The 15,517-nt window shown below is 39.4% G+C and overlaps 1 protein-coding gene across 2 annotated transcripts in view; it reads right to left on the bottom strand.

Moving 5' to 3' along the window:
* TSNARE1 (t-SNARE domain containing 1) overlaps positions 1 to 15,517 on the bottom strand; it is a 512,375-nt gene that overhangs the window by 49,777 nt on the left and 447,081 nt on the right. For both annotated transcript variants that reach the window (XM_065629755.1, XM_065629754.1), the window contains exon 12: positions 13,567 to 13,682. In XM_065629755.1, coding sequence (XP_065485827.1) covers positions 13,587 to 13,682 — 96 coding nt within the window. In that variant the 3' untranslated portion in view covers positions 13,567 to 13,586. The remainder of the gene's footprint in view (positions 1 to 13,566; positions 13,683 to 15,517) is intronic.

Below are 15,517 nucleotides of genomic sequence, written 5' to 3' on the forward strand. Positions count from 1 at the left end.
AATTCATGATGGAATTTCGGATTTGGAGAGTTATGATGACATTCCAGAAGATGATGACATGACTATATTTGAATAAATGTTGATTTTTGTTCATGAATATCAGTAAATGTAGATTGTTGTATATGGAAAAAGAAAATAGAGTCACAAGCAATTCATGATAGAATTCAGGGTTTGGAGAGTTATGATGATGTTCCAGAATGTGATGACATGACTATATTTGAATAAATGTTGATTTTTTTGTTCAAGAATAAATGTAGATTGTTGTTCATGGAAAAATAAGACATCCCCTGAAAATAAGCCCTAATGCATCTCTTGGAGCAAAAATTAATATTTTCGGGGAAACAGGGTATTACAGGAATTCTCCATGGCTACTTAGTTTGGAGCTGCTCCCCAACCACATCTGTCAGGTTGTATGAGCTCATTTGGCTATGAAAATGTTTCTTATCTACTGGAAAGTAGAATAGACTCTTTCCTGTCCATCCTAAGAAAGTGAGGAAGGTTATTGACAGAAAACAGTGGCAAATTCAGTTGCCCACAAACTCAGGAGGTGCCAGCAGTTCCGGAAAAGACTGAGCGTCCTAGGGATGGACATGTGAAGAAGCTGCAGGAACCAAAGCAAGGAAAAGTATGTGGATTAATCTGTCAGTACCACCTTCCCCACCACTCGTGGCTGTTGCTGGCTTAATCATCTTCCCTTCCTCCTTCCCATGACCACCCTTTTGTGGGAAGCAAGGACAAATGAAATTCTGGCTACACAGAAGCAAGATGCAAGAAACGTATGCAGCTAAGGGTCCAGATACATATATGATGCACAAACAATTCTCAGACAGAACCTTGCTAAAGTTGCCCTTTAGTTTCTCTTTACATCAAACCCATGAATGCATTAGAGGTGGAAAATGTTCCCTTCTGATCTTTTAGAAAAGCTGAGCCATGATAAATCTGACTATCTGTGGCAATACAGTCCCTATCGAGCCCATATCTGCCATGGATAAGGCAGGTGCCCTATGGATCAGTGAAATACCAAAGGGCAGTAGAAAACTCAGTATTATATCAATAACAGCTCATTACAAACAGCAATGGAAGAGTTATTAGCTAAAATTCAGCCTGGAAAATTGATTCTCCAGACTGGTGCGTTTAACCATATGTTAAACTACTGTGATATGCTTTGATCACATTAAACAATATACTATACATTAACAGCTTAAGAACTTATTTTAAAGAATTTTATTAATATGATTACACTATCCATAAAAATAAAATAAAAACCCAAACCAAAAATAAAAAATACCCCTATTTCTTTTTACTCCCATGGTACAACTTTTTATGTGTTTATATAACTTATTCTGGGCTTCAGGGTACTCACTGAATCAAGTTACTGAAATTTTTGACCATGTGTATACACTAAAAGAAATTTCTATCCATAAAGAAAGATGAATTTCCAGTGTGCTGGATCAAGACATCATACAAACTGGCTCTTTTGACCCAGGAAAAGCATAAGTAACTGAATATGTGTGTGACTGACGATAAGCATCTGCTACTGCCCAGTAAAACTGTTGATTAAAAGCCATCACTAAGTAGTTCACAGCAAACACAGTGAAAAATTACCTAGGACCAAAGGAGAAAATCAGAAACTATTGCTAGCAGTAGATGGCAGAGAAACATTAAAAAAAAAAACAGGCAAAAATGGCTACTAAAATATATCTTATACTTATAAAATTAGCCTTAATGAACTATAAAATAAATAAGCCTTAATGAACTATAGCAGCCACCCTCAATTATTCCTGTGCTAATAAGCTTGGAGAATACATTTGCCATATACTGGTCATTAACAAGATATTTTTTGGAATATATAATTTAATAAAAGAGAAGTTGCTACAAATGAAGGGATTCCAGGAAGTTTGTGTGTCTGTCATCCCACAGCAATAGTTGAGTGTCAAATGAGAAAATTTCCTAGGCCAATAAACACCCAAATTGTTCATACAAGCTGAAATGCAGTTTTTATAGCTTCTCTCTTGCATTAAATTTCTCCTCTATAGCCTTTTCAATGCTGTGTTCTGTAAAAAGATGTATATAAATATTGGTCATTGAGATCTGCTTTGTACAGAACATTTAATAGGAATCCTTAATCACATGTTGTAAACATAATACAAATGGTAGTTGTAAAACTAAGAACAACGTTGTTCAAAATAATCAACAAGAATGCCTTTTCATATAGGAAACTCTTTTACAAGGCACACTGCTAGACATCAGAAAAACAATGCTTGCTGAAATTGAAATAGAGGAAATTCCGCTCTTGCATAAGAAACTCTTTTTTACTGTGAGAGGGGTAAAACACTGGAATAGGTTGCTCAGAGACTTTGTGGAGTCTCCATCCTCATAGGTATTCAAGACAAGCCCTGAGAATCTGCTCCAGGTCACTCTGCTTTGAGCAGGGGCTTGGACCAGACGATGTCCAGAGGTCCCTGACAACCTCAACCATTCTGTGATTCTGCAAGACACTTGCATTTTATCAGTTTGGCTTTTAGAATCATAGAATGTCCTGAGTTGGACAGGACCCACAAGGATCATCGAGTCCAACTCCTGTCCCTGCACAGGACACCCCACAGTTCATACCATGTGTCTGAGGACGTTGTCCAGTCTCTTCTTGAACACTGTCAGGTTGGGGCCGTGACACCTCCCTGGGGAGCCTGTTCCAGTGTCCAGCACCCTCTGGGGGAAGAACCTTCTCCTAATGTCCAACCTAAACCTCCCCTGGCACATCTTCCTGCCGTTCCCTCAGGTTCTTCTCATTGGTCACTAAAGAGAAGAGTTTGGCACCTGTCCCTCCTCCTCCCTTTGTGAGGAAGCTGTAACCGCCATGAGCTCTCCCCTCAGCCTCCTCGTCTCCAGGCTGAACAAACCAAGTGACTTTATAGAATCATAGAATGTCCCAACTTGGAAGGGACCCACAAGGTTCCTCGTAAGATGATATACAACCAAAACACAAAGTGCAATGCAGACAGTTACCATCAAAGCCTAAAACTGGGTAGGTTTTCTTCTATCTCCATTTCAAAAATCTCTGCAATCCAAAGCTGGGCAGAGGGTGCTCAAGATACTGCTGTTGTGTGGGTCTTCTTCTGTAATGACTCTAGAACTCTCAAACTTTATGAAGAAAAAACAGATGCCTTGAAAATATTCCACAGATGATATGGCTTTTTTTTTTTTTTTTAAACCAAAGACTAGGCAGACAATCAAAAGGGATCAAATTACTGCTGTTTAATGAGTTACTGCTTATCAGCTGAGAGGCAGCAATGGATGGGATGTTATTCTTAGCATCTTTTGATGACACGACATCAAAACTAATGCATTTTACTCTGCACTCTCAGCAGTAATGTGAAAATTGAAATGATCTACCTCTACTCCACCTTGTGCGTCGTTTCAGTGACAAGAAACTTTGCTCACCTTCAGAGCTGGGATGATAAGATCCATTTGAGATGCACAGTTGTAAATACGGTGTCTCTTTGTACAAGCCCTCAACATAATAATTCCTGATGACCTACTTCTGAGAGAAATGAAATGGTTTATGCACGATAAGCAAAGTCATTCAACGCTGTAATGTAAAAAGCCCATTTCAGTGTTAAAATATGGCTACTAATTGGGGAATTAATAATCTGTCAAATCTTAAGCATCTTCCTTACCAAATGCAGAAGTAAAAAAACTACCTCTCTGGCAGTTTCTTAGGAACAAAAAGACTGTTATTTCTTTAATGACTACTAAAGTCAAAAGGCTCCTTTTCCAGATACATCTAAAAGGTGTATTTTGAGACCTGAAACATATTCTGTAAAAGAAATGTTGTTGTGAAGCAGATTCCAACTCCTATTAAAGCCTAATGAAACTACAAGGGATATTTCAGAAAATTCACTGAGTATGGTGGAATTATAATTGTCTTTTTAAAGACGGTTTGAGAAAGCAGGCTGAGACAGCTGGATTTCTTCAGCCTGGAGAAGCAAAGGCTCTGAGGAGACCTCGTATCAGCCTTCCAGTACCTAAAGGAGACCTACAAGAAAGCCAGAGAGGGCATGTAGTGATAGGACAAAGGGTAATTGATTTAAACTGAAAGAGAGTAGATTTAGATTAGATATAAGGAAGAAATTCTTCACTATGAGGGTGGAACAGACTGCCCAGAGAAGTTGTGGATCACAGAATCACAGAATGTTAGGGACTGGAAGAGACCTCAAAAGATCATCTAGTCCAATCCCTAGAAGTGTCCGAGGCCATGTTGGATGGGGCTTTGAGCGACCTGGTCGAGTGGAAGGTGTCCCTGCACAAGGCAGGGGGGTTGGAACTAGATGATCTTCAAAGGTCCCTTCCAACAGAAACCATTCTATGAATCTCACATCAGAGAGATAAAGGCAATTAGAACTTTATTATTTTTATATTGAACAGATGACATATTATAAAAATGTGGATATTTCTAAGATCTACCCAAGGAGGCAGATAGCTAACAAAGACATGATAACTACTAAATGATAACTCAGTCAGGTGTGAAGTTATGTGGGATTTTTTAGATTATTTTGCTTTTTATTTTCATGTTAATGAAGGTCTAAGAAGAAGAAGCCATGGAAACAGCCTTGAATAAGCCCTCTAACCTTTGTCTTGATTTCACTCCCAGGTTTAAAGAATACCCCCCAGACCATTACAGTTGGTTGGAGTAACTTGGTTGCAAAGAAGATGTAACAAGCTACAGCACGTCATGGAATGAGACCATCTTCCAACTAGGCTGACCACCACCAGGACTTTAGTGGAGGTTGCTGGGATAAAGCACAGCACTTCAGTGAGTTTATTTTATTACTTGTAATGATTTTCTTATGATATTGAAATGCTAACCAACCTGTTGAATATCAAGTTGTTCAGGCTACAATTGTCCAAGACAGAACTTCAGTTATTGGCACTGAAGAGACAGGACAGTCTTCTCATCTACATTACTGCATGTGACCTCTCCGAGAGGCACTACTAACACACTGACACCAAAGACACTGTTCTCTTGATACACATTTTTCTTCTTGAAGAGATAATCACAGATGTTCTGCTCTTCTAAGAGTCTTCCCTGCTGGGACACTAGTTTCTCTATCTAAACTGCCAAAATATTTCTTCTTTAACACACTGTTACCTAAGAAAACCTCCTGTGTTGGTTTTCAGGTTTCCTCCAGAGAACACTGATCAAAAATTACTTTGATTTGACACCACCACCAAAGATAATAGTCCTGTAACACTTTCGAGCAGCTTGTGTACCACTGAGAATCATATCCTCCCAATTAGTGAATGGCATTGATTAACTATGTGCTGCCCTATACCCAAGAAAACCTATGAGACTCCCTGTCTTAGCAGACAATGTTTTTCACATTTATATCTCAAGAACGCAGATAGGTAGAGTACCTCAGTGTATCAAAACCTGATGTTCTCAGAGCTTCTAAGCAATACTATTGTGTGCATGTCCACAGAAGAGGAAACATAACATAGATTCTGTCTTTGGATCTGATTTTGAAGATACAACACTGCCATAATTCCAGTGGCTGTGATGTTTCAATAGAAAAACAAGTTCATTAAGATTGGATTTCTAAGTTAGGGAGAAAAGACAAAGAACAGTAATAGCACTTTAAGATTTTGAGTAGGGAAAATGAAGATCTCTATTATTTGCCAGCATCAGAGACCTCTTTTTCAAACTTTCTCTTTCACATACAAAAACTTTAAAATATCACAGAATCAGGAGACTGAAATGGTGACGAAACATATAGAATTTGTGGCTTTTGCTGGATCAATATATACTAGCACAGAACTGGCCACTCATGGTCTTCTGGTTCCCTACACACCAAACTTTGAACTCAACAACAGCAACCTTGTCCATCTCCCCATCATCCCCAGGTCAAAATGAATTTCTCTCCAAAGAACAGGCTGGTTTTATCTTATCGAAAAGAACCACACGCCTTCCCAAACTGACTTCATTGGAAGTCCACCCACCCCAGAGCCAAGGAGCACCAGGATGAATGAAGGAGTCCCTTAGGCTGCTCTTCTCTGCTCTTGTCCCTCTCACAACACCAAGGTCTCACTGATTTTGGGGGCTTGACAAGACAGATAATTCAGCCATTGCCAGCTGAAAATGTCAGCTAGCAGTGGTGAAGTGACATGACAGCATATAAATCTGTGTTATTCTTATAAGCAGCTTAATCCTCCCTTCTCCTGGAGGCTACTTAAGCCTCTCAAAATCCTCCTGAACCATTAAGCACCAACTGCTCCTTCCGCCAGCCATCACTGCTCCTGAGGAAATGAGAGTATCTATAGGGAAGAGGACACATACCACTGACTCATTCAAAGATTTTAGACATACACTTAGGACTACCTTTTCCAAGTTGGAACCTAAATTTTAGGCAGGTAAAGCCATATTTAGGCTGTTAGAGGAATGATTGGTGCTGAGCACAATTCTATTTGATATTTATTCTTCTTTTCACATGGTCTTTCCTTAAGTACCTGTGAATGACACAGTATATGAGGCCAGATAGACTATTGGTCTGAATCAGTATGGACATTTTTGCGTAGTTTCTAGCAGTTCAAATTAATGTGCTGAAGACAAGTCTCTTCTGTCAGGTCGTCATGGCTAAAGTTTAAAGGCATTAGAAAGCATAAAGAATTAATGTTTGCAGATTTTTTTGGGAAACTTAGATCAAAGACTTGCTATCCAAGGGGTCATCACTGCACAGCCACTCAGTGGGACTACTCAATTTTCCTACTCATTGCTAAAAAACAGTGTAGAAACCTGAGAAGAGACTAAGAAGACTGCTCACGGCTCAACAGTCCTACTGACTTTGGATTCAAATCAATGAATTCATGTTACTACTTGTTAATTGAGCTACAGGAACTGTCTACACATGGACTCTCAAGCTAAGGCAAAGGCAACATAATACAGAGAATCATAGAAAAGTTGGGGTTGGAAGGGACCTTCAAAGGTCATCTAGCCCAACCCCCCTTAGCTCTCTTCCACAGTACAATTAATGACCTGGCATTATGTGACCAAAGAGCATGCAGATGGGCAACAATCAAGGTCAACCTGAAATGCGTTCAACCAGAGTAACCTGATCATGTGATATCCCATCAAAACATTAATCTGTTTGAAGGTCTGGAAGAGGTGCATATAATCGGTGAAAACTCCGAGAACTTCTTAGAAATAAATCTACCTTTTTACTGGCACATCTTCTTTTCTTGCACTGTTACTTTGAAGGATTTTTTACATAAAGCAGACTCTTGTCTCTCAAAATTTCGTTTTCTACTGGTAATTATTTCTCTCTTCTACCTGTCTGTATCTCAGATTTTAACTGGCTGTCAGGGAAATAATTTAGCTAAGAGAAGTGTAGACACAGCCACTGGAATCAGGAGAGTCTTCAAGAAAATAAATGCTACCTTAATTTAAGAAATTGAGTGAAATCTTAGAACCAGACCCATTATATATTAATCATTGAAAATTCAGACCTCATTTTTGACTTGTTTAAATTGGAAGCACAAAAGTTACTGCAGAATCAGGATGTACCTCAGTCTTTCTGCCAGAGCAAAAATTTAGCAAGGATGCCAGGATCTGAGAAATTAATAATAGACTAAAAGACAAGAATTGAATTGACAGGAATTGGCACCTTACTATAAATGTAGGAACCTTTTCAAAATAATAGGAAACAGGAAAAGAAAAAAAAAAGGTATTGCAGAGTTATTGACTCCTGACTCTGCTGCAGAGCAAACATGGCAGCAATGCCACAGCCAGGGCAGAGGGGTGAATTATTTTAGAATTTGAATGACAGCTGTTAAAAATATTATGACCCTTTCGGGGCTTGAGAGATTGAAACAAGCTTGAAAACTGAGCCGCTCACATAGTTATTGAGCCATATATAGATGTGTGGTAAAAACAGAGACTTTAAGTAAAGCCAGCCCTATGATATCAATTTAAAAGGCAAAAGGAATGCCATGAAGCAAACCTGTCTATGTTTTGTCCTTATTTACAATGTTCATTAGGTTGAATTATTGCTCTGTTCATCACCGAGTAGGAACCGCTGTGCTCTTACAACCTGACTTTGCCAGGCATGAGATGCATTGGGCAAATGTCAGAATTTCTACTGTACGTGTCAGAAGAGGGTGCCCAGACTTGTCTCCAGCTGGGAAGGAATGACAGGACTGTAAATGCCAAGTACTGCAACATCACATGTCAATCTTTCCCTCTCTGCCACCTATAGCCCTCACGACCCCAACAGATACGGGCTCTGATTGCATTTGTTGGTGGCTTATTGATGTGCTTTGCCTTGGAAGAACTTCCTCTTGGTTCCACATGATACTTTATCCTGCTACGAGGGAAAGGTGCAGCATTAATGACATCAGAAGGGGCTAAAGCTGACCTAGCAAAATCCAATTTTGCAGAAAACCCTTCTGCTGTCCTGGGTTCAAACTTCGAAATTTAAAACTCCGAGATGAAGATGGTCTTTACTTCCCTAGGCCACATTGCATGACAGAGCTTTCCTCCACTCCTCTAAATACATGCAGTGACTAAAAATGCAGGTTTTACGATTCCTACTGCAAGGAACCAGAGGTATGGCACACAGTGATATTGTAGTGCCTGAAAGTAAGGGGAAAAAAAAACCAAACACCAAAGACAGATTGTATAAAATCGTCTCTCTGAACCTCATCTTTATTGCTCAAGTTACAGAAGAAATTTAACCAAATAATAAGACCATAAATGAATTAGGCAAGGAAAACTGTGATTGCAAAGGAGGGAAAAAACCAATCCAAATTAAAATAATATTTTCTAGTTTTCTATAATAATTAATTCAATTAAATCCAAAGCAAGACAGTTGCATATTCAGGAAACAGATACCTGGAGCCTGATTATTGCTTTTCCATACGGACTATAGCCCTAATCTAGAGCTCCTGCCCAAGATGGATCTTTAGCTGTACATTAAAGATGTACAGGTCGACTGTAATTAGAGCGGAACTCCTTGCTCAGGATATTTCACATTTCAGAAGTTTATGATGGTTCAAAATGCAACTGGTCAAATTAACAAGAAAGGAACGCATTGACGTCTGTTAGAGATTAAATAACTACTTCCTGGATCAGAAAGCTGTTGAGCTTTAAGTTGCTGAAGGCTGGAAGAATGTTCTGCTGAATGATCACTTGCACACTTTCTTCTTGTTTTGCTCTTCCATAGCTGAGCATCGCTGTCAACCATTGCATCAACTACCAAGAAGGAAAACACTGTTTTATTCCTCTGGGCTCTCAGCTCTTTATTCACAGGTTCTGAAGCTGGAAAGAACAGTAAGTCCACAGGGTTTAAGGACCTATATAACAAATTCCATGTAACCTTTGTCTGACTGAAGCATATCTTGTAAACGGGGAAGGCACCTTCTGCTGCAATGACTTCTTCCAAGAAAAGGGCGCAGAGTAGTCATGTCATCTTGCTTTATTTCTTTGGCTAAATAGATTGAGATGATTAAGTTGTCATCAAAAATCATATTTTGCAACTGTCAAATACATGTAGCATCTTTCTCAAAGGTTATCGCCTTCTTTTTTCCTATAAAGAACGCTTAAGACTTAAGATTCCAACAGTCCTTGATTGTCACTTTGTGTAATTGTGCATTCAGCCAAATGAGCCAAAAGGAGGACACAGAATGTCTATCTAGGTTGACACTAGACAAAGACATTGTTAAAGGAGAGACTTTTTTCAGACTGCTACTGCGATACTGTCCTTTTAAGATGTTTACTGATGTTGTACCGTAAGAGCAAAAAGAGCAGCTGCAATGTTGCTGCAATATGAGCAACGTGACCCAAAAGTTCCTGGGCTATTTTCCTGAGGCGTCAGCAAACAAACGTACAGTCATAAGTCCCCAGGAGTTTCTCCACATCCTCCGTAGATGCTCTTCTCTCTCTCTGCCCCAAGGGAGCCGTGACATACTTATGGCAAGGACCTCAACAGGCAGAACTCAGGGCTCAGAGCTATTCTGAACAGCTGGTCTCTCCGAATGCACTGAGCCAGCAGCCACCACTGCTTGAGAAACTCACGGGAAAAAGGGCTTTTTACTTTTCAAGTACTTAACTTTTTCAAGATTCATGAAGTGATCTTTCCTATGGAAGGAATGGGCTTGTCTGTCAAAGTCATGTCTGATTTGTGGTGGGGGAAAAAAGTGCTTTTTTTTTTTCCGCTCTTTTGAGAAGAACTGTTGATCCAGCATCATTATTGCAAAAGTAGAAACAGGAACAAAACAAACAAAAAAAAAAAAAAGAAAAAAAGGAAGACTTTATATGTTAATGATCATAATAATCATTAGTGATCATAGATACTAATGGCATCACTCCTTTAACTCACTGAATAGTGACCTTCAGGTTTCTCATTGTGGCTGCACTTGTGAAAGCTAAAGAAGCTGACCTTGAAAATAAGGCAAATGGGACCTAAACCACTTGAAGTGGGGGGCGGGCGGGGGTGCATTGTGATGTTTCTTTTGGTTCTTTATTGATTCAGCACAAAGCAAACTCTTGGATGACATATTAAATGGAAGTTCTGGCCAGTCATTACTAAATTTAGGATTTTATTCAGTTATGTGTTTTATGCCAATCAGATCATTTTGTAAGTAGTTCCCTAGCTTGCTTTCTTCTGTTTATGTTTTCTGAACATTCATGTAGAGCTCTTCTATGTTAAAACCCAGCTGTTCTCTTTCTCCCTGAAGTATGTAAGACAGTTTTAAATGAAACAATTTGTTGAGGTAGTTGAAACTTTAAATCCACTGATATTTTAAAATCCATTTGTCTTGCAATTCAGGACAGAAAAAATGTTCACGATCGACACGGAAATTCTGAAAACGTTCTGTTTTGGAAATCTTTACAATGTAAATGTGAAATCTGCTGCGTGCTATTTGGAGTCAATATAGATTAAGAACAGTTTATAATGATCAGAAAGCATACTTGTTCTAATATAACTCAATATAGATTTTGCATACATTTGTACTTCTGGAGAGTAACTCATGTTTTAGAAACTTGATAATTAGTTTCACAACTGATGATGAAAAGTAGAGCATTATATTTTTCCTAGGGCTTTCATTAGTATCTCTAGGTTCACTTCCCTCTAGACATGGATATCTTAACAGAAGATTAACTCTAGTTTTCCAGTGGAGTTTTTTTGTAAGAATATTTTTGTTCTCTGACTTTCTCTCCTTAAGGGATTTAGATTAAAATGTGTCTAGATGTAGTCAACTGTTGATAAGATGTGTAATTTCTAGTAGATAGGAATTATTTAACTATATATAAAAGAAATTTTATTACATTATAGATTACCTTGCTGGATCACATTTTCAAACCAGACTTTGCAGAGTAAAACCAGAGTAACGCAACTAAAATTATACTTGCTCTAGATTTAAATCAGCAGGACAGATCACTATTTGCATCCATAAGCAGTGCCTCTTATGTAAAAGAAGGATAAAAATATATGTAGAATTTATAGATCCATGCCATAAGAACATCTGTATTTGATTGGTCTAAAGGTTCATCTCACTGATATTGTCCTCACTTCAGTACTTGCCAAACACCTAAGTAAGCAGGCAAGTGTGGAAAAACCCTTACTGCTATTTCTCCTAACAATAATGTAGGGTTCATGATTATCCTTATCCCAAACCAGTGAGATGGTACTTGACCCAAATTTTGGCACCCACAATGTCGTGCCAGAAGGAGTTCCAAAGATTAAATAACCTTCTGTGAATAATGATCTTCCTGTGATAGTTTTGAACCAAGCCCTAGTTTCAGTTGAGAGGACAATGGAGAAAGAAGCCACATTAGAGGGCAATGACTTCAGCCTCATGTGGAAGGATAACATTGTCAAGTGACACTGAAGTCTTGTAAAACAAAATAATAAACAAAATCTATCAATCTTTTCTGCTTCCTCTAGAGCAGATCCAGAGGATAGTTCAGGCTAAAACATCTCCACCTAAATTGTTGTTAAATGTCCCAGTGAACCTCAGTATAATGCACTATCTATTAAGTACGGGAGTGATATCACACATGCTTTATGCAAATCTCTGTGGGACATACGAGGTCTCTAAACCAAAAGTTGTCCCCACCCTTCATTGCTTTCTGCCTCAGAGCTCCTACTTTCTGTCTGCAGCAAAACCCCATTTAAGAAGGACACGGAATTACTAGAGGGAGTCCAGTGGGTGACGAAGATGATGAGGGGTCTAGAGCATCTTTCTTATGAGGAGAGACTGAGAGAGCTGGGGCTGTTCAGCCTGGAGAAGAGAAGCTGAGAGGGGATCTCATCAATGTTTATCAATATCTCAAGGGTGGGTGTCAAGAGGATGGACCAGACTCTGTTCAGTGGTGCCCAACGATAGGATGAGGAGCAACAGGCACAGGCTGAAGCACAGGAGGTTCCATCTGAACATGAGGAGAAACTTCTTTGAGGTGCCAGAGCCCTGGAACAGGCTGCCCAGAGAGGTTGTGGAGTCTCCTTCTCTGGAGACATTCAAACCCACCTGGACACATTCCTGTGTGATCTGCTCTGGTGACCCTGCTTTAGCAGGTGCGTTGGACTGGATGATCTCCAGAGGTCCCTTCCAACCCCAACCATCTGTGATTCTGTGATAGTCTTGGGTTCTGGCTTTACCGGTTGGAAACCCTGCCAAGGCAGTAAGCATGCAGACCTGGAATGCCAGAGCCCTTGTAGTGGGAGAAATTCTGTAAATCTAATAATCTCTCCTTCAATAATGGCTTAGTGATGCTCTAAAGAAGCAGACACCCAGAAATGCTTTGTATTAGACAGAGATTGTAAAAAATAACTTATGAGTCATTCTCCTACGGTAATGGGAGGAAAAAAAGGGAAAATAAAAACTCCTTTTGTGTCTTATGCTTTACATTTAAAGCACATTCTTTACAAAGAAAATATATTATAGATTAAGCTTCACTAGTAGGATGAAGTTGCTTTGATGTCTCACTTATCCTGCTAAGGTTACCACCCAGTCTCACTACTACAGACCAACACTTCTTTTAGGAGTGGACCCAGAGCAGAAATCATCAGAAATCCATTTTTATTTTTGTCCATACTACAATCTCCAGTTGTTTGTCTTTCTGCTCCTCAGGAGGGCTTGGCTTCAGGGTCTCTTTGGATCGTCTGAGCAGGTAGGTCCACTTTGGAGCATCTCGGTATATCTGTCGGATGTTTGATTGTCCCCAGCCCTGCTTCATGCTGGGGTTTTTAACATCACTTCTGCATCTCTAATTCATATGGATTTGGGATTCATTAATTAGCATTGCTATGAGATCCATATAAAATCAAACACAACAGAAACAGCAGAGAAAAGGGTAATAAGATGTTTTGTTTGAATACCACCTTGGCTTACATTTAAGGATCCACTAAGGATGACATTTCCAAACTCAAATACCCTTTAAAAGAAGTTATTTTCATAGGCCATCCCTGAATGTGCAAGCTAAGATAATTATTTCTTACCATTATCAGCTTCCTAAACTGTCTCCCAACCATTTTACAGATTATAATAAAACACTTAGTTAAAGGCTTTTACCTGTGGGAACCGCAGCCAGATCAGCGCTTGACAGAGACCACAATGATTATGACAACGAACACCAGAACGGCCAACGCGACAGAGAGAAGGCAGCACTTCATCTTCCTGGCTCGTCGCTAAAAGAGGAGAAACACAAAGAAATAAGTGCATGGGTGTTTAACAGGAAGATTTAAGGTAAATCCAAGAAGAAATTTTGCTACTTTTCCATTGTTAGGACTGTTTGAAACAAGTCAATACAACAGGGAAAATTTGTCTCTTTTTTCCCAGACTGATTCATCTTTTTGTACAATCCAGTTTCTTCCTTTTCAGTGAAAATTGCCCTTAAATGCAATCGCCTTCTTTACACTATTTTCTTCCTTCTTAAATCATTGTTTGTGTCACACTAGGTTTCCAGACTCTGCTTGGAGGGTTGGACTTGGGCAAGGCTACTTAGTGTGGTTCTGGTCGGGGGTGTCAAATCTGCTTTCTGGCTGTCAGGAGGAAATTGTCTCCTGCAAGATAAATAAATCTCTATCCACCCTGCTGTGCAATGAAAACTAGTCAAGCAATAAGGCAGGCTGTTCACAGGGTAGGCAAATGTACCTCCAGCATTAACTACCCTGATTTCATTCCAATTAAGATATGGTAAAAGAGATTCTGTAGGGTTTTAATTTTGACATCTGTTTCTGCTTAAACCCATCAGTCTTCCCATTGACCTCCATGGATATAACATTGTTTGCTCCCATTTAAAAACTTTAGCAGATAGTTCAATTCTTCTTCCTCCCTTTTGGATGGATTAGAAGAAGGGTGTTTCCATGATCCCACAGTATCAGTAATCTTCTTGTCCAAGACAGACAGAAAAAGCAACTTCAGTGAAACTGAGTTAAATCAGACATTTTTCTTGAGACCAGATCAACCAGTCATCCAGCCACCAGACTTGATAACACCATCTTGACCTGATAAACCAATTGCTTTGGTCCAGAGTTCTTTACCTTCTTTATAAATGAAGCAGCACTTTCACAGGAGAGATTATGTTAATATTACTGCCGTTATCCACTTTTCCTTCCTTTCTTCCCCTAACTGCTGTAATCAGCCCTCCCAGTCTGCCCTAGATCCTTTGCTATCTGGTTTAAACCTCTCTGCACCTCATTGCATTTCTCATAGAGCCATAGTTGCCAAGCTGTTTTCTTCTACAGATGTTTTGGCCTCTTACATTGGAAGTGACAGGAGACTCTTCCAAAGCCCATGTTTCGTTCTCTCTCAGCCTTCCCAGGTCCCATCCGTTTTGCCAGGCAGAGCTGGGGAAGCACTTCTACCATGGAACTGTGATACATGACCTGTCCTCTCCTCCAGAATCAATCACTAACCAAACTGATGTTTTTTTAATTGCAATTAGGACTTCCGGATTATTATTTTCTAATTATTTAAAACATTGTGTTGTCCTATCTCCATAGCAGCTAATCAGTAATTTATCTTGGCTCTCCATTTACTTTTCAATTACTCACATAAAAATGGTGGGGGTTTTGTTGGTGTTTGCTTGTTTGGTTTTGGGTTTGGAAAAAAAAAATACATGCTTTAAATATATCATTCCGTGTGCATGGGTTAAGAAGGTCAGGTATGCTACCGAGTGCGCAGCTACTATCCCGCTCCCCAAAACCCCACTTGGGGGCACCCATTGTCTCACACTCTTCAAATAGTTTACTGTAACTCTTGGAGGAGAATACAGATGCACCAGGGCTATGTGTTTCTTTAACACATTTTTTCATGCACAAAGTGACGTTTTTTTCATAGTGGCTCTGCACTTGCAGCCTTCATTTCTAGAGGGGTAGCTAAAATATGTTCTGAAAGCTGAGCGCATGACAGGCCTGCTATGGCATCGTCTTTTCTTTTAACCTTGATTAATTCCAAATCAAAACTCTGCTTAAAATTCCAGACAACCTTAAAGCACCTAGATGTTCTTGTCCACCCTTAA

This window comes from Caloenas nicobarica, chromosome 2, assembly GCF_036013445.1.
Source record: "Caloenas nicobarica isolate bCalNic1 chromosome 2, bCalNic1.hap1, whole genome shotgun sequence".
Taxonomy (NCBI): domain Eukaryota; kingdom Metazoa; phylum Chordata; class Aves; order Columbiformes; family Columbidae; genus Caloenas; species Caloenas nicobarica.